This window comes from Dama dama, chromosome 3 (assembly GCF_033118175.1).
Source record: "Dama dama isolate Ldn47 chromosome 3, ASM3311817v1, whole genome shotgun sequence".
NCBI classification, from domain to species: domain Eukaryota; kingdom Metazoa; phylum Chordata; class Mammalia; order Artiodactyla; family Cervidae; genus Dama; species Dama dama.
In genome coordinates this window covers 57,049,489-57,069,733 of record NC_083683.1, presented here as the reverse complement: position 1 = coordinate 57,069,733, position 20,245 = coordinate 57,049,489, and the positions used below count along the sequence as shown (strand labels likewise).

General features: G+C 34.4%; 1 protein-coding gene across 1 annotated transcript in view; it reads left to right on the top strand.

Annotated features, from left to right (window-relative positions):
- The window catches only part of REDIC1 (regulator of DNA class I crossover intermediates 1), a 76,110-nt gene that overhangs the window by 29,613 nt on the left and 26,252 nt on the right, over positions 1-20,245 (top strand). Inside the window, 4 exon segments of the mRNA XM_061124152.1 lie at positions 3,716-3,904; positions 6,343-6,458; positions 17,790-18,313; positions 18,529-18,598. Coding sequence (XP_060980135.1) covers positions 3,716-3,904; positions 6,343-6,458; positions 17,790-18,313; positions 18,529-18,598 — 899 coding nt within the window.

Below are 20,245 nucleotides of genomic sequence, written 5' to 3'. Positions count from 1 at the left end.
TGGATTCTTAACCCCTGGACCACCAAGGAAGTTCCAGTTATTACAAAGTATTGAGTATAGTTCTCTGGGCTATCCAGTAGGTTCTTATTGGTTATTCTCTTTGTATATAGTAGTGCCTGGGTGCTCAGTAACTCAGTCATGTCCGTCTGATTCTTTGTGACCCACATGGACTGTAGCCCACCAGGCTTCTTTGTCCATGGAATTTTCCAGGCAAGAATACTGGAGTGGGATCCTCCTCCAGGGCATCTTTCCGACCCAGGGATCGAACCCATGTTTCCTGTGGCTCCTGCATTAGCAGCTAGATTCTTGACCACTGAGCCACTTGGGAAGCATATAGTAGTGTGTATATGTTAATCCCAACTTCTTAATTTATCCCTCCCCACTTTCGACTTTGGTAACTCTAAGTTTGTTTTCTATGTCTGTGGGTCTATTTCTGTTTTGTAGATAAGTTCATTTGTATCTATTTTTTTAGATTCCATTTATAAGTGATATCCTGTGATATTTGTCTTTCTCTGTCTGGATTACTTTTCTTAATATGGTTGTCTCTAGATCTATCCATGTTGCTGCAAATGGCATTATTTTGTTCTTTTTTATAACTGAGTAAATATATATACATCACATATTCTTTATCCATTCATCTGTTCGTGGACATTTAGGTTGCTTCCATGTCTTGACCATTGTAAATAGTGCTGTGATGAACATTGGGATGCATGTATCTTTTCAAATTATGGTTTGCTTCAGATATATGCCTAGGAGTGGGATTTCAGGAGCATATGATAGCTCTATTTTTAGTTTTTAAGGAACCTTGATACTATACTGCAAAGTGAATCTGTAAATTGCCTTGGGTAGGGAGTCATTTTAACAACATTAATTCTTCCAGTTCAGGAACATGGTATATCTTTCTATCCGTTTGTGTCATCTTCAGTTTCTTTCATCAGTGTCTTACCATTTTCAGAGTATAGATCTTTTGCCTCCTTAGACAGGTCTCTTTGTAGATATTTTCATCTTTGTGGTGTGATGATGGTAAGTGAAATTGTTTCCGTAATTTCTCTTTCTGATCTTCCATTGTGAGTGTATGGAAATGCAATAGATTTCTCTGTGTTAATTTTGTATCCTGCAACTTTATCACATTCACTGATGTGCTCTAGAAGTTTTCTGGTAGCATCTTTAGGGTTTTCTATGTATGAAAGTGAAAGTCTGTCAGTCATGTCTGACTCTTTGCGACCCTTTGGTCGCAAATAGACTCTTTGGACTGTATAGTCCATGGAATTCTCCTGGCGGAATACTGGAGTGGGTAGCTGTTCCCTTCTCCAGGGGTTTTTCCCAACCCAGGGATCAAACCCAGGTCTCCCACATTGTGGGTGAATTTTTTTTACCAGCTGAGCTACCAGGGGAGCAAATACAGTGTCATGTCATCTGCAGATGGTGACAGTTTAACCTCTTCTTTTCCAATTTGGATTTTTTTTAAAATTTCTCTTTCTATTTTGACTGCTATGGCCAGGACTTCCAAAACTGCACTAGTAAAAGTGTGGACATCCTTGTTTTATTCCTGATCTTAGAGGAAATGGGTTGAGTAAGATGTTTACTGTGGGTTTGTCATATATGGCCTGTATTATGTTGAGATATGTTCCCTCTATTCCCACTTTCTGGAGAGTTTTTATCATAAATGGATGTTGAATTTTATCAAAAACTTTTTCTGTATTTATTGAGATGATCATATGACTTTTATTCTTCAGTTTGTGAATGTGGTATTTTACACTGATTAATTTGTGGATATTGAAAAATCTTTGTATCTCTGGGGTAAATACTACTTGATCATGGCGTTTGTTGTTCAGTCGCTAAGTCATGTTTGACTCTGCATCCCATGAATTGCAGCATGCCATGCTTCCCTGTCCTTCAGTATTTCCCAGAGTTTGCTCAAACTCATGTCCACTGAGATTGTGATGCCATCCAACCATCTCATCCCCTGTCACCCCCTTCTCCTCCTGCCTTCAATCTTCCCCAGCATCAGAGTCTTTTTAGTCAGTTCTTTGCATCAGGTGGCTAAAGTATTGAAGCTTTGGCTTCAGCGTCAGTCCTTCCAATGAATAGTCAGGGTTCATTTCCTTTAGGATTGACTGGTTTGATCTTTCAGTCCAAAGGACTCTCAAGAGTCTTCTCCAGGACCACAGTTCAAAAGCATCAATTCTTCAGCACTCAGCCTTCTTTATGGTCCAGCTGTCACATCCATACATGACTACTTAGGTATATGATTCTTTTAATGAATTGTTGGATTCAGTTTGCTAATATTCTGTTGAGAATTTTTCATCAGTGATATTGGCCTGTAATTTTCTTTTGGGGAGTACCTTTGTCTGTTTTCTGTATTAGGGTGATGGTGGCTTCATACCATGAGTTTGGAAGTGTACCTTTCTCTGCAGTTTTTGAAATAGTTTTAGAAGGATAGATATTAACTTTTCTCCCAGTGTTTGGTAAAATCCATGTGTTAAGTCATCTGGTCCTGGACTTTTGTTTGTTGAAAGTTTTAAAGTTACAGGTTCAATTTCAGTACTTAAAATTGGCCTGTCATATTTTCTATTTCTTCCTTGTTCATTCTTGAGATATTGTACCTTTTTAAGGATTTATAAACCTGGGTCTCCTGCTTTGTAGGCAAATTATTTACCGTCTGAGCCACCAGGAAAACCCAGCAGTCTCTTGTGGTCCTTTGTATTTCGGTGGTGTTGGTTGTAACTTCTTTTTCATTGCTAATTTTATTGATTTGGGGCTTCCCTGGTGGCTCAAACAGTAAAGAATCTGCCTGCAGACCCTGATTCGATTCCTGGATCAGTAAGATCCCCTGGAGAAGGGAGTGCTAGCCACTCCAGTATACTTGCCTGGAGAATTCTATGGACAGAGAATTCTGACGAGCTACAGTCCATGAGGTCACAAAGAGTCAAACACAGCTGAATGACTAACACTTTCACTTTATTGATTTGGACCCTTTTGCTTTTTTTCTTGATGACTCTGAGTAAGGTTTATCAATTTTGTTTATCTTTTCAAATAACTAACTTTTAATTTTTTGATTTTCTGTTTTTTTTAGTGTCTACTTCATTTATTTTCTTCTCTGAGACTTATGAATTCTTCTACTAATTTTGGGTTTTGTTTATTCTTCTCTTAGTTGCTTTAGATATAAGATTAGATTGTTCATTTGAGATTTTCCTTGTTTTCATGATGTAAACTTATATCACTGTAAACTTCCCTCTTAGAGCTACTTTTAGCAAATAAAATTGCATTCAATTAGAAAATGAACAGATTGTGGTTAAAGTTTGAAATATTAAGATCTAAGGCTATAGTAATGTTTATCCTTTCTTTTCCTTAAATTGCTGAAGTTAACGACAGAAAGGTAGAAACAGTGATATAAAATCTCTTGAAAATCTTGTCAGCTGTGCTGTACATTCATGAAACTGAGGCTTTCCATTTTTGGATGTCATGTAGTAGAATGGGACTTGAGGGTGGAGAGGACCAAGAATGATAAAGTCTAGTGAAAAGGAGCTCTTCAGTATAATCTTAGCTGATAAACTCTCTGGTCTTAATGAGTCTTGTCAGTTGCTGATTGACTTGCCTTTCTTTCCTTGGAACTTTTTCTGCATTTCATGACCTTTTTTGCTTCTTATTTTTCACTTTTCTCATCTCTCGTTTATACATTTTGGCAAATCAAATGATTGTGTCTTTCCTGTAGTTATCACAAGTCATGGGCTCATATAGAATGTTTTAACCTCAGTTCAACAGAATAGAAAACTGCATTTTCACTCCACTATCTTTTTCAGCAGAAGTATCTTCCAGTGGAAATACTACAAAACAAAATTTCATTCCCAGAATAGTACCTAGTCTTCAGAAAGTTGCATATAAAAAGAGGCAGGATGAATAAGTGTCTTTGAATCGAAGGTTCTTAGCATTTTGATACCATTATATTTTATGATATGTTCTTTTCTTATTTATAGATTTTAAAATATTAGTTGTAACTTGCTGTAGATATAGTCACAATAGGATATAAAATTAGGTATAAAGTTCCTCTTAGGTCAAAAACTTAATTTTCTGCACTGTAGGAGATTATGAATTCAAAAACTGAAATGTTTAAAAATCTTTGAAAAAAATCATTTTTTTAGTAAAATTGATAGTGAAACTGAAAACCGTTCAGTGTGTTACATAATAGTATGAAGATTATAATCACAGTAAATAAATAGTTGGTGATGTCATGGTGGCCCAGTAAATGTGTTATAGAAAGGATCCTGTGAATAGCGATATATAACCTCAGTGATATCATAGTAGCCTATTAAGTATGAATTGTGATGACTTGATTCTTTTCATGATTTGACAGATGCCAACTGGTATATGCATTTCAATTATAATTACACAAATATGTAGAGATGTGTAATGCTAAAATGTTTAATTATTTTATGCGCTAAGGTTAAGAATACTAAAAATCCAAAATTTATAATTCTGAAATATATCTTCCATAGAAAATGCCAAGAAGTGATTTTCTATTAAATTTGCATAGATTTTAAAAATGAAATTATTAAAGATTACTGTGTGTGTGCTTGTGCTTCGTCAGTCAGTCGTGTCTGACTTTTCCTGACCCCATGGACTGTAGCCCGCCAGGCTTCTCTGCCCATGGTATTTTCCAGGCAAGAATACTGGAATGGGTTGCCATTTCATCCTCTAGGGGATCTTCCTGACCAGAGATTGAACCTGTGTCTCTTGTGTCTCCTGCATTCCTGGCAGATTCTCTACCTGCTGAGCCATCAGGGATTATTGTATTAATATATAATGGTAGTGAGGAAAATGGTTATATAAATGCTGTGTCTTATTAGCAGGAATATTTATTTTGAATTCCTCCCAATTTTAGCATGCAGTGGTTATTTATAAATTAATTTATAGTTATAAATTTATTAGTTATAGTTATGCTCTTTTATAGCTATATAATATATATCATGATTCACTTTTATTAAAGTATGTTTTCTGTTTTTCAGAAAAGAAAAATTGAAGTACTGATATTATGTTTCAATGATATGTGTTAGCCTTATTAATTTAAGAACCCAGTAATTTTTGAAGGATGCAGTGAAAAATACTCAATTATCCTTTCGGTTTGTAATTTAAAGATTAAAACTTGCATCCTAGATCTGCTTAAAACTCATGCTTATTTTTTTAAATAATTTACAGGCTAGAGAATGAAATGCTCTATAATCTAAATATAACCTCCTACTTATAGATTATAGATTAGTGATTATCTGCAGAAGGATAAATAATGCTATACTTAATAGAGCAGAAGACAGCAACAAGAGTCTTTTGTACTTGTCCTAAGCATATTGTCACATTGTGAAGTTCTAGTGAAGTATTTAATAGTTTATTTGGAGGGATTTGAAGAAAAGTGAGAAGAACTGAAATGAAATTATAAGCTACAAAGGAAAGTTAATTGAAAAAAAAAGTTAGAAAAAATTTGGTCTGGGACTCACTTGTCACTGCCCTGGAGAAGTTAATATTTGAGCCAATACATAATATCCTTCTCTTTTGATGTGTTTGTGTGTCACTCGCTCTGAGGAATGAATTTGTCTTTGTACCTCTGACACTCTCTCTGAGACTGAGATGTGAGAGGTATTGTCAGACTTTATTTTCGACTTTCCCTTACTTTACACCTTTATATTTTTTTGAAGCCTTTCAGTATCTCTTTTTGTCTCCCTCTCTTTTTTATCTATTTCTGTCATTGATTTTCTATGGACTTATCTCTATGTTTCATGGTTTACAGATAAATAAGTATATACTGCAAATGTAAATTATTACTGCTGGATAGATTAATGTTGAGCCAATAAAATAGCTTATGATACTTTCCACATTAATAAATGGATTATTTCAATTGCTTTTCTCAATAGTCTTCCAGTCCTTTCTGCATTTTGCACTCAATGATATTGATATTCAGAAATATTAAAGTAGCAGTCTAAAATTTTACTCAGTAGATGGAAAAACTGAGTTAAGTACAGCTTTTTTCTTGGGAGAGGTTATCTGATTTCTATGAGAGAAATTTAACTTTTATTTACTCAAGATCCTGGTGTTCTGGGTATTTTTTAACCAGTGAAAAAATATTTAGCTCACCATAGTATCAACCGTATTATTTTAATAATCACTCAAATACTGATATGCTTTCATTGTTAGAAACTATTTTATTTTCAACTAGGATGCAATTATTTTCTTTTAGATTAAAATAATACATTTTTTGAATATATGTGTATTAACAAATGGCATTTTATGGTAAATAATTTAAATTGTGTATCTGTACATTACCATTTTGGCAGCTCTTCCTTTCTTTTTCAGCTCAGTAATGTTAATTATTCTCATTCCTTGGTTTCTAAATTAAATGACAATCAAGATACTTTCAATCCATCATGTGAAACAGCACAATCTGGACCATTATTTGAAAGATTAAACAGGTAAGCAAAGATGTTGAAGGTAATAAAGAACCTGTAGCATTTATTTCTTAAATTATTAATTTGCTTTTAACAGACACAACTATTTTTAGTTAGAGATGTAAACAGACCTAAATATTACTGCTAGAAAAAAAACACTATCAATAAAATACAGTATTTCATTAAATCACTTTTAAGTAATTATTGTCGAATTGACCTTTAATTGATTTATTTTTAAAAATATTTGGGGCCAAGGTGTTTTGCACCTGTTTTATAATTTCCACGAATTACTACTTTCCTTTACTGTGTCATATTGTGTTAACTTCTTTTTCATATCTGGTAATTGATCAGTGCCCTATTTTTATTTTATAGACGTCTGTATATAAACCCTAGTTCTTTTTTTAAAAATCCACTGAACTTGTCAAACCAGTTTGAATTATTTCTTGTTAATTGTGATGAGAAACCTTGACTCTGTAATCCTATCTAAGTCTTCATATTAGTAGATAGCACCACTATTCACTCAGTTGCTTAAGCCAAAATAAAAGTTGTCCTTGATTTCTTCCTTTTCTTCATCTCTCAATATACATTTCACCAGCAAAGTATTGTCATTTCTGCATTCTAAGAAACCTTAATATTATTTCCTTACGTTTTCGTCTCTAAGGGTTCCATCCCACTCTAAGCAGACACTGCTTCTTGCCTGGAGAATTGTAAAAGCCACAAAACACTTCTTTTTTCTCTTTGTTCTGAGATTTTTTTTAAACAACTTTATTAATGTGTAATCAACATATAACAAACTGAACTTACCTAAAATGTGCACTTTGGTAAGTTTTGGCATATTTTAAAAATAATGAACTTATTCATCATCTCCTGTAGTTTCTTGGGCACCTTCGTAAATCCATTCTTCTGGTCATTTCACATTGCTTACTGCCATCCCAAGGCAACTGTTGATCTGATATCTGTTACTATTGATTAGTCTGTAAGTGGCATTATACAGTATGTTTTCCCATTTTTGGTTTATCTTTTTTCACTCAGCATAATTACTTTGAGATTCATCTTTGTTGTTTATTATGTGTATCAGTAGGTCTATTTCTTTTTATTTCTGAGTAGTTTTCCATTGTATTAATATACCAAAATTTATTCATCTGTTGATGGACAGTTGGGTTTTTTTCTCCCAGTTTTGGCTATTCCAAAATAAAGCTGCTATGAACATTGCTGTTGAAATCTTGTTTGAACATATGCTTTCATTTCTGTCGGGTAAGTATCTACAGGGCTTCTCTCATAGCTCAGTTGGTAAAGAATCTTCCTGCAATGCAGGAGACCAGGGTTTGATTTCTGGGTTGGGAAGATTCTGTGGAGAAGGAAATGACAACCAACTCCATATTCTTGCCTGGAGAATCCCATGGACCGAAGAGCCTGGCAGGCTACAGTCCATGGGGTCGCCCAAGAGTCATACACAACTTAGTGACTAAACCACCACCAAATACCTACATATGGAATTGCTGGTGTATGTTTAACATTTTAAGAAACTGGCAGACTTGTTTCCCAAGTGATTTGTGTCATGTCTACATTCCTATCAGCAAAGAATGAGAGTTCCATTTGCAGTACATCCTTGACAACACTTGGTATGGTTAGTCTTTTAAAATTTATACTACTTTAGTCAACATGTAATGGTATCATATTGGGGTTTTAATGATGTTGGCATCTTTTCATGTGCTTACTAATCATTTATGTATGTTTGGTGAAATGCTTAGCCTTTTCATTTTCTTAATGGTGTCTTCTTGACATTAACTTTTTTTTAACAGAGGTTTTAATTTTGATGAAATGCAATTGGTTAATTTTTTATTTATGAATCATGCATATGGTGTCAAAGCTAACAAGTCTTTGCCTGAGGCAAGGTTATGAAGATTTTCTCTTATGTTTTCTTCTGTCTTGTGGTTTTCAATATGACATTTTCCACTTTGAGTTAATTTTTTATGTATGGTGTGAGGATCATAAGGATATGGAGTGATGAAATAAGGAACTATTTTCATCATTTGCATTTATGGAAAGAAAAGAATATCTTTATCCCATTGAGTGCTTTGAGATGTTTGTTGAAAATTAATTGACAAAAGTATAAATTATTTTCCCCTGTAATCTCATTTCTGTTCTATTGAAAAATTGTGTCTGTTTTTATGTTTGTCACACTGTTTCAACTACTAAAGCTTTACTGTAAGTTTTGAAATTGGGATTTGTATTAGTCCTCCAATTTATTCTTCTTTTTCAAAAATGTTTTAGCTTGCCTTAGTCCTTTGCATTTTCATATGAATTTTAGGAACAGCCTGTCCATTTCTGGGGAAAAGGAAGTTTAATTTGATTTTTATAGGGATTGTTTTGAATCTATAGACCAATTTTGGGAAAATTTTAACATTTTAACAATAGTGGCTCTTCTAATCCATGAACATGAAATGTTTCTCCTAGTCAATTTTTGTCATATGTATGTCATAAGAGCTTTATTCTTAATAGTCCCAAACTTGAACTAACCCAGATGTCCATTAAGAATATTATATAATATTCATATAATGGAATAGTACACAGAAATGAAAAAAGTGAGCTGCTAATATATGTCATAGCAAGCAAGAATATGCGTAAATCTCAATACAAAAAAGATAATCATTGTATAATTTAATTTACATGACTTTCAGACAACAAGCAGAATAGTGGTTACTTTTTGGAGGTGTGAACTTAGAGGGCATGAGAGAACTTTCCAGTGTACTTGAAGTGAGCTTTTCTTTCTCTTCAGCTTTATTGACCTATAATCTGATGAATAAAAATTGTATGTATTTAAATTGTCTGCTCTGATGATTTAATAGGCATACACATATTCAAATGATTACCATAATCAAGCTAATTGACACATCAGTCACCTCACATAGTTACCATTATTATATGTATGGTGAGACCATTTAAGATCTATTCTGTTAGCAAATTTCAAGAGTAAATGTAGCATTAAGAACTATAGTCACCGTGTTGTACATTAGATCCCCAGAGTTTATTCATCTTGTGACTGGAAATTTGTACGCTTGGACCAATATCTTTCCATTTCCCCCACTTCTTCAGTCCCTAGCAACCATGATACTACCCTCTGCATGTTTTAATTTGGGATTCTACATTTAAGTGAGATCTTACAGTATTTTTCTGTGTCTGGTTATTTCACTTAGTGTAATACCCTCCCTGTTCATTCGTGTTGTCATGAATAGAAGAATTTTTATTTTTAGGGATGAATAATATTCCATCTTATTTAACATCCTTTGATTTTTTTCTCAGTAATTACAATAGCGTTCTATGTAATGAAATTAATTACAGTAGCTTTCAATAAGCCTCATGCTTACATTGTTAAATAAGTATTTTATTCTTTTTATGCTGTTATGAATGGAATTATTTTCATTTTTTAAAACTTTTTTGAGGTATAGTTGATTTAGACTTGTTAATTTCTGCTGTATAGCAAAATGACACAGTTAAACGTATATATTTCTTTTTCATCTTCTTTTCCACTATGGTTTATCACAGGTTATTGAATATAGTTTCCTGTGCTATACAGTAGGACCTTGTTGTTTATCCACCCTATATATAATAGCTTGCATCTACTAATCCCAAACTCCTAATCCTCCTCTCCCCCAAACCCCACTTGGCAACCACAAGTCTGTTCTCTGTGTCCATGAGTCTGTTTCACAGATAGGTATGTTTGTGTTATATTTTAGATTCTACATATAAATGATATCATATGGTATTTGTCTTCCTCTTTCTGACTGACTTTGGTTAGTGTGATAACCTCTAGGTCCATCCATGCTGCTGCAGATGGCATTATTTCATTCTTTTTTATGGCTGAGTAATATTCCATCATATATATTTAATATATATCTTTTTATCCATTCCTCTGTCAGTGGATATTTAGTTTATGTCCATGTCTTGGCTATTGTAAATAGTACTGCTACAAATATAGAGGTGCATGTATCTTTTGAATTATAGTTTTATCTGGGTATATGCCCAGAAACGAGATTGCTGGATCATATGGTAGTTCTATTTTTAGCTTTTTAAGGCGCCTGTCCATACTGTTTTCCACAGTGCTGTACCAAATTACATTCCTGCCAGTAGCAAAGGAGGGTTCCTTTTACTCCACACCCTCTCCAGCATTTGTTTGTAGATGTTTTAATGGTGGCCATTCTGACTGCTGTGAGGTCAGAAGTTTTGACTTGCATTTCTCTAATAGTTAGAGAATCTTTTCATGCACCTATTGGCCATACATATGTCTTCTTTGGAGAATTGTCTATTTAAGTCTTCTGCCCATTTTTCAATTGGGTTATTTATTTCTTTGTTACTGAATTGTAAGAGCTATTTTTCTATTTGGGAAGTTAATCCCTTGTCAGTTGTATCATTTGCAAATATTTCCTCTCAGTCTATAGGTTGTCATTTCATTTTGCTTATGGTTTCTTTTGCTGTGCAAAAGCTTGCAAGTTTGATTATATCCCATTTGTTTATCTTTGCTTTTATTTCTGTTGCCTTGGGAGACTGACCTAAGAAAATACTGGGTACAATTTATGTCAAAGAACGTTTTGCCTGTGTTCTCTACTAGACATTTTACAGTGTCTTGTCTTGTATTTAAGTCTTTAGGCCCTTTTGAGTTTATTTTTGTGTAAATTGGAAGGGTGTGCTCTTAACTTCATTGATTTCTGTGTAGCTGTCTAACTTTTCCAGTACCACTTGCTGAAGAAACTACCCTTTCCCCATTGTGTATTCTTGCCTCCTTTGTCAAAGATTAACTGTCTGTAGTTTCATGGGTTTATTTCTGGGCTGTCTACTCTGGTGTATTGATCCACATGTCTGTTTTTGTGCCAATCACATGCTGCTTTGATTACTATAGCTGTGTATTATTATCTGAAGTCTAGGAGAGTTATGACTCCTGCTCTGTTCTTTTCCTCAGGATTACTTTGGCAATTCTGGGTCTTCTACAGTTCCATATAAGTTTTAGGATTATTCATTCTAGTTCCATGAAAAAACATCATGGATAATTTAATAGGGATCACATTAAATCTGTAGATTGCTTTGGATAGTATGGCCATTGTAACAGTATGGATTCTTTCAACCCAAGAACATGGGATATCTTTCCATTTCTTTGAATTATCTTCAATTTCTACAGTTAGTGTTTTGTAGTTTTCAGATATGTGTTTCACCTCCTTAGTGAGGTTTATTCCCAAGCATTTTTTGATGCAGTTTTGAAAGATACTAATTTTTTTCATGTTCCCTTTCTCTTATTTTATTGTTAATGTAAAGAAATGGAACCAATTTCTGTATGTTAATCTTGTATCCTGCTACTTTGCTGAATTTATTAGTTATAATAATTTTTGTATGGAGTCTTTAGTGATTTCTATATATAATATCATGTCATCTTACCATCAAGTGGTAAATTGACAATTTTGCTACTTCCCTACCAGTTCAAATACCTTTTCTTTCTTTTTCTTTTCTGATTGCTGTTTCTGGGGCTCCCAATACAATGTTGAAGTGAAGTCATGAGAGTGGGTATCCTTGTTTGGTTCCAGATTTTAGAAGGAAGGATTTTAGCCTTTTACCATTGAGTATTAACATAGATATGAGTCTGACATAAATAGTTTGTATTATGTTGAAATATATTCCCTCTCTACCCTTTCATAAGGGTTTCTGTCATGAATTGATGTTGAATTTTATCAGGTTTTTTTTTGTATCATGTGGTTTTATCTTTTCTTTTGTTGATGTATCATATTGATTTGTGTATGTTGAACTATTCTTGTAACTGTGGGATGACTCCAACTTGGTATTGGTGTATGATCTTTTTTATGTGTTGTTGGATTTGATTTCCTAATGTTTTGTTGACAATTTCTACATCTATGTTCATCAAAGATATTAGCCTGTAATTTTCTTCTTACTAAAAAAACAGTGTGTCAGTAATGAAATCAAAGAAGAAATTTAGAAAATACCTTGAGGTTGGGTTCTCTGGTGGCTCAGTGTTAAATAATCTACTTGTCAATGCAGGAGGCACAGGTTTGATCCCTTGTCCAGGAAGATCCCACATGCCATGGAGTAGCTAAGCCCATGTGCCACAACTACTGAGCCTGTGCTCTAGAGGCCAGGAACTGCAACTATTGAGCCTGTGTGCTTCAATATGGACTCAATACTGAAGCCTGCATGCCCTAGAGCCTGTGCTCCACAACAAGAGAAACCACCACAATGAGAAGCCCATGCACTGCAATGAAGAGTAGCTCTGGCTCGCCACGACTAGGGAAAAGCCTGCACAGCAATGAGGACCCAGCACAGCCAAACATAAATTAATTAATTAAAAAATACCTTGAGGCAAATGATAATGAAAACACAACCTTACAAAATTTATGGGATACAGCAAAAGGTGTTCTTAGAGGGAAGTTCATAGCAATACGGGCCTTCTTTAAGAAACAAGAAAAATCTTAACACAACCCACCACCTAAAAAGAATTAGACAAAGAACAAACAAAACCTAAAGTCAGCCAAAGGAAGCAGATAATAAAGATCAGAGGAAATAAAATAGAGATTAAAAACAGTAGAAAAACTCAATATAACTGAGTTACTTCATTGAAAAGGTAAACAAAATTAACAAACCTTTGGCCAGGCTCACAAGGAAGAAAAGAAAGAAGACCCCAAAAAAAGAAAGTAAGAAATGAAAGAGGAGAAATCATAATTGATACTGCAGAAATAAAAAAAAAGTTAAGAAATTACTGTGAATAATTATTTGTGAACAAAGTTGATAATCTAAAAGAAATGGACAATTTTCTAGAAGCATACAGCTTGCCAAAACTGAGTCAAGAAAAAATAGATAAATTTAACTGGTCAATTGCTAGAAATAAAATAGAATCTGTAATAATAATGATAAACGCCCCTACAAACATAAGTCCAGGACCAGATGGCTCCACAGGTGAATTCTACCAAACATACAAAGAAAAAATTATACCAATTCTTTTCAAACTCTTCCAAAAAATTGAAGAAGAAGGAATACTCCCAAAGACGTTCTATGAAACCACCATCAGTCTGATACCAAAACCAGACAAAGATACCACCAAGAAAGAAAATTACAGGCCAACATCCTTGCAATTATTTTATTTTCTTAAAATTGTTTTGTTTTATTGAAAAGTATCCTGATTGAGACATGTTTATGAAAAAAATAAAATCTGAGCTGTTTCTTCACAAATCTTAAAAGAGACTGGAAAAGGTCAGTTTTCATTCCAATCCCAAAGAAAGGCAATGATAAAGAATACTCAAACTACCACACAGTTGCACTCATCACAGTAATTGCACATTATACACTATCAAAGTAATGCTCAAAATACTCCAAGCCAGGCTTCAACAGTATGTGAACCGGGAATTACAGATGTTCAGGCTGGATTTAGGAAAGACAGAGGAACCAGAGATCAAACTGCCAGCATCCATTGGATCATCAAAAAAGCAAGAGAGTTCCAGAAAAATATCTACTTCTGCTTTATTGACTATGCCAAACCCTTTGACTGTGTGGATCACAACGAACTGTGGAAAACTCTTAAAGAGATGGGAATACCAGACCACCTGACCTGCCTCCTGAGAAATATGTATACAGGCCAAGGGGCAGCAGTTAGAACTGGACTTGGAACAACAGACTGGTTCCAGATCTGGAAAGGAGTATGTCAAGGCTATATATTGTCACCCTGCTTATTTAACTTCTATTCAGAGTACATCATGCTAAATGTCAGACTGGATGAAGCACAAGCTGGAGTCAAGATTGCCAGGAGAAATATCAATAACCTCAAATATGCAGATGACACCACCTGTATGACAGAAAGTGAAGAAGAACTAAAGAGCCTCTTGATGAAAGTGAAAGAGAAGAGTGAAAAAATTGGCTTAAAACTCAACATTCTGAAAACAAAAATCATGGCATCTGGTCCCCTCACTTCATGGCAAATAGATGGGGAAACAATGGAAACAGTAAGAGACTTTATTTTCTTGGGCTCCAAAATCACTGCAGATGGTGACGGCAGCCTTGAAATTAAGACACTTGCTCCTTGGAAGAAAAGCTATAACCAACCTAGACACATATTAAAAAGCAGAGATGTTATTTTGCCAACAAAGGTTCATCTATGCAAACTATGGTTTTTCCAGTAGTCATGTATGGATGTGAGAGTTGGACTATAAAGAAAGCTGAGCACTGAAGAATTGATGCTTTTGAACTGTGGTGTTGGAGAAGACTCTTGAGAGTCCCTTGGACTGCAAAGAGATCCAACCAGTCCATCCTAAAGGAAATCAGTCCTGAATATTCATTGGAAGGACTGATGCTGAAGCTGAAACTCCAATCCTTTGGCCACCGGATGCAAAGAACTAACTCATTTGAAAAGACCCTGATGCTGGGAAAGGTTGAAGGCAGGAGGAGAAGGGGATCACAGAGGATGAAATGGTTGGATGGCATCACCAACTCGGTGGACATGAGTTTGAATAAGCTCTGGGATTTGGTGATGGCCAGGGAAGCCTGGCGTGCTGCAATCCATGGGGTCGCAAAGAGTCAGACACAACTGAGTGAACTGAACTGACAGTGGTTAGGGAATTGAAAGGGCCTAGAAACCTTCTCATGTAAGAAGAAATTATTCAGAACTGGGTATTTTAAATTTTAGTCTAAATGATAATGACTGAAGTTTAGTCTAAATCATCTCCAAATATTGGATGCAAAAGAGGCATAAGATCAATTTTGTCCAGGGTTCTTCTAAAGATAACTCTGGAGAAATTAGAGAAATGTTAAAAAGTACATTCCTGGTCAATACTTAAGAGAAGTTTTGACAATCAAAGGAGACAGAACTGACAAGGTGATGAATCCCCTTCATCTGACTCACTCAACTAGAGACAGTTTAGCAGAGATGTGTTTTGTTTGCAAATATAGATTTTAAAATAAATTGTTAAAAATACAGATACTATACCTTAGTGTCAAACTTATTTTGAAAAGTAGATCTCTTACTTATTAGTCATGAGACTGTAGCTAACTTATTTATATCTTTTGACATTTCGTCTACCTCATCTAGACTAGCAATAGCATCTTTCCTTCATGGTTATATGGAAAAATCAATGTGATGAAATATTGAAATTGCCCATGTCCCATAAATGCACTAAATCAGCTGCTAATAATTTTTTTTAATTTTTATGGAAGGCTTCCAAAATTATTCACAGGTAGATTTTTTTTCATTTATTTATATTAGTTGGAGGCTAATTACTTTACAATATTGTAGTGGTTTTTGCCATACAATGATATGAATCAGCCATGGATTTACATGTGTTCCCCATCCTGAACACCCCTCCCACCTCCCTCCCCATTCCATCCCTCTGGGTCATCCTAATGCACAAGCCCTAAGCATTTGTCTCATGCAACAGACCTGGACCAGCGATCTGTTTCACAGTTGATAATATACATGTTTCAATGCTATTCACTCAGGTCATCCCACACTGGCCTTTTCCCAGAGTCCAAAAGTCTGTTCTATACATCTGTAACTCTTCTTTTCTTTTTATTTAATTTTTATTTTTTATTTATTTATTTTTCCATTTATTTTTATTAGTTGGAGGCTAATTACTTTACAATATTGTAGTGGTTTTTGCCATACATTGACATGAATCAGTCATGGATTTACATGTGTTCCCCATCCTGATCTCCCCTCCCGCCTCCCTCTCCATCCCATCCCTCTGGGTCTTCCCAGTGCACCAGCCCTGAGCACTTGTCTCATGCATCCAGCCTGGGCTGGTGATCTGTTTCACCCTTGATAGTATACTTGTCTCAATGCTAGTTTCTCAGAACATCCCACCCTTACCTTCTCTCACAGAGTCTAAAAGTCTGTTCTGTACATCTGTGTCTCTCTTTCTGTCTTGCATATAGGGTTATCGTTACCATCTTCCTGAATTCCATATATATGCGTTAGTATACTGTATTGGTTTTTATCTTTCTGGCTTACTTCACTCTGTATAATGGGCTCCAGTTTCATCCACCTCATTAGAACTGATTCAAATGTGTTCTTTTTAATGGCTGTGTAATATTCCATTGTGTATATGTACACAGCTTTCTTATCCATTCGTCTACTGATGGACATCTAGGTTGCTTTTATGTCCTGGCTATTATAAACAGTGCTGCAATGAACATTGGGGTACATGTGTCTCTTTCAATTCTGGCACATTTTTGCAGATGTTTAGAATGATGATTTGCATTTGTAGTATGCTTTCTAACTTATGCAGTGCTTTTAAATTTATTTTCTCATTTAGAGTAACAGAATTTTCTCTGGTGTTGATAGTATATATTATTGCATACCATAGGTTATGTCTTTTGGTATAACAGAGTAACATTATTCCACCCCAAATACCAGTAAGACCCATATTGAGAAATAATGTAGGATCATGACCTGTGAGCATTCATGGACAAAACATCTCTCTCTCCTTAATACCTTAATACTGAAATATTTTATCTCTCTGTCCACAATACATGACACACTCACTGCCTAGAACAGAGTAGTATGTTAATTAAAAATAAAATTGGAACTCAATCATAGTTTTAGTTGGTGTCTCTAATCTCTGGAAAAAAGCCAATCCTATGTAAATTTGTAGATACTCAAAGGCAATAAAATTCAGAATATCTTGATTTCCAGTTACTTTCCATGATAGTTTTGATTCTTTTATATAAATTGGACATAGTTTAGAATTATGATTTCTGCATTAGATGGGAATTTGCAAGGTACTTAGTCAGACCTTTTTTTCTAATTAATCTTTTCTCTTGGATTTATTATCAATACTTATGTATACATTTGTATGTATATTGGTCTTCCTTGGGAACTTGAGAGAGATTTTGTTAGGTTGAGGTCCTTGTTAGATTGAGAAATATCTGATAGAATGTTCTTATAACAATTTTATTTGACATTTTAACACTAAGGATAATTGTCTTCCCTGCATAGTCTTCAAAATATCTTTCTTTATTTAAATGAAGCAGCATTTATGTTCAGAGTTTGTCTAGGTTATTCCATAGACATTATTATGGGATTAGTCATCTTTTGTTTTGTTCATATAAGTTGAACTGAATACTAGTATTTCATGTTGAAGTACAAAATTAAGTGTAGATTATTTTTATACTCACTAAGATACTAAGATAGCATATTAAACAAATTTCCACTCAAGGCAATATCATTTATTTAAATTTTAAAAATGTAAACATGGTCTGCTTAAATGTTAATAGCTACTCAATATATTCTGTAAGAATTTAGCTTCAGGTGTTTCTGAATGAGAATGCCCTGTTCTTTTCTTGCTAAATATGTTTTTATTTATCCTAAAGTCCAGGAACTAGAAACTTCCTTACAAGGACACCTACTGTAGTTGTAGGTGAAGATTGTAGAAGCATGGATGAGAGAAGACAGACAGACTTCATTACTGAAAATAACTCATTACGACATATTTGGAAAGAAAATAAAAAAAAGTTTTCAAACGAAGATATGAACCAGCAAACCTCCACCCTTCTATCAGATAACTGTGACTCTTTTATTAGTGAAAATATGATCAATTTGTTAAACATAGACCAACAGAAGATAAAGGAAACCTTTGACAAGTATGGTTATGATAATACACGAGATACATGTGTAGTCATTGATTCTGATAAAAACCATTTCACTGGTAGCCACATTAAAAGTATCTGTACAGATCTAGAGTTGGGTTTTAGTAATTCTACTTTTAAAATATCAAGTCATTCAGAAAAGTGTCAGCCAAACAAGATTTGCCAGAAAGAGTACAAGAATAATGAAAGAAATAATTTTAGTACATCTTTTGAGAAAGATTTTTATTCAGCCAGCTCTAATAAAAAAGGTTGGTGTTATATATGAAAAATGTAATTATCTGTTGGATTTTTTTTGTTTTTAGTTTTAATGAATGAGTGTGTGTGTGTGTGTGTGTGTGTGTGTGTGTTTGGAGGAATATGAAATTAAAAATAGGATAACATTATATGACATTGTAGACCAGTGGCATCCCTTTATATGGGTCATGCTAAAGTTTTATTTCAATGCATAATTTTATTTTTAAAGGAAAATTTGAAAGGGATTACCAAGAGAAGACATACCAGGAAAAAATACAGAAATATTCAGTGAACCATATGTAAGTTTTTAAATGAATCTGAGTAACGCAAATTGGGGTCTAAAATAATGCATTTTGAAGGATACAAAGTGAAGTAGACATATTGCTGTCTTAGGGTGGGCAGACTGGACTTAGAAATCAGTTGTCAGGGACTTCCCTGGTGGTCCAGTGGCTCAGATTCAATGCTCCCAGTGAAGGGGGTCCGGATTCAATTCCTCCTCAGGGAACTAGATCCCACATACAACAACTAAGAGTTTGCTTGCTGCAACTAAAGACCTGGTGCAGCCAAATAAATAAATATTTTTAAAAAATCAGTTTGTCAGAACCTTGGTAATATCACCCTAGTTGATAATTTGGTCCTCATATTAACCAGTGCAAAAATATCTAAGTCGTAGTGTTCAGTCGCTCATTTGTGTCCCGACTTTTTGCAACCCCATGGACTGTAGCACGCCAGGCTTCCCTGTCCATCACAAACTCCTGGAGCTTACTCAAACTCATGTCCATCGAGTCAGTGATGCCATCCAACCATCTCATCCTCTGTCATCCCCTTCTCCTCCTGCCTTCCATCTTTCCCAGCATCAGGGTCTTTTCTAGTGAGTCAGTTCTTCACATCAGGTGGCCAAAGTATTGGAGTTTCAGCTTCAGCGTCAGTCCTTCCAATGAATATTCAGGACTGATCTCCTTTAGGATGGACTGGTTGGATCTCCTTCTAGTGTTAGCTATGTTAGTTAACTCCTTATAGCGTTAGTTGATTTGAAAAAACTGATTTATGTGTTCAGCAAGTTTATTTACCCTCCAGAATGTCAGTTTATTAATTTATAATAAGAAATAGAAGGATGACATATATAGGAATGCTGACTGGCATGATAAGCATATTTTCTACATTTTGGCAGCTCTCCATGGGAAATTTGCTTGGTTAATACAGACTCATATGAGGGAGTAATAGAAGTCAAAGGTTAATAGCATAAGCAAGCATATCAACAATTTATAGGACTGATATTATAGATAATTAAAGAAAACTTGGTTCAGAATAAGCTTAACTTTCTTGGTAATAGTTATGATTTATTTATTTATTTATTTTCAGTCTTGATAATTGAAAATCATGAATTACAATAGATTTTTATTTTGAGAATACTTTCTTAAGAAATATGTAAAATATCTATTAATACAAAGAATATTAGATGCCATTTTTATGGGACTGGCACAAATTAATTAAAAAAGAGATTCACCATTTAATAAAATCAACTTAGGTTCTTCATTGTAAAAACTTCCAAATATTCAGTCTCATGAATGAAAAATAGAATGTTAAAACTTGAAATTTAAAATATACTTTATGAAAATGATTTAGAATATAGCTCCCAACCCTGTGTGCAGATACTTATCACTTGAGGGTGTTTTTAAAATAGAAAATATCAAGTTTGACCTACATATAGACTCCTTAAGATAGAGCTTATGAATCCTTATTTTTAAAAACTTCTCTTATAATCTGGAGAAGGAAATGGCAACCCACTCCAGTATTCTTGCCTGGAGAATCCCATGGACAGAGCAGCCTAGCAGTCTACAGTCCATGGAGTCACAAAGAGTTGGACACGACTAAGTGACTTCACTTCCCTTATAATTCTGACCTTTAATCAACTTTGGGAGTCATAATTTAGAACAATAATTTCA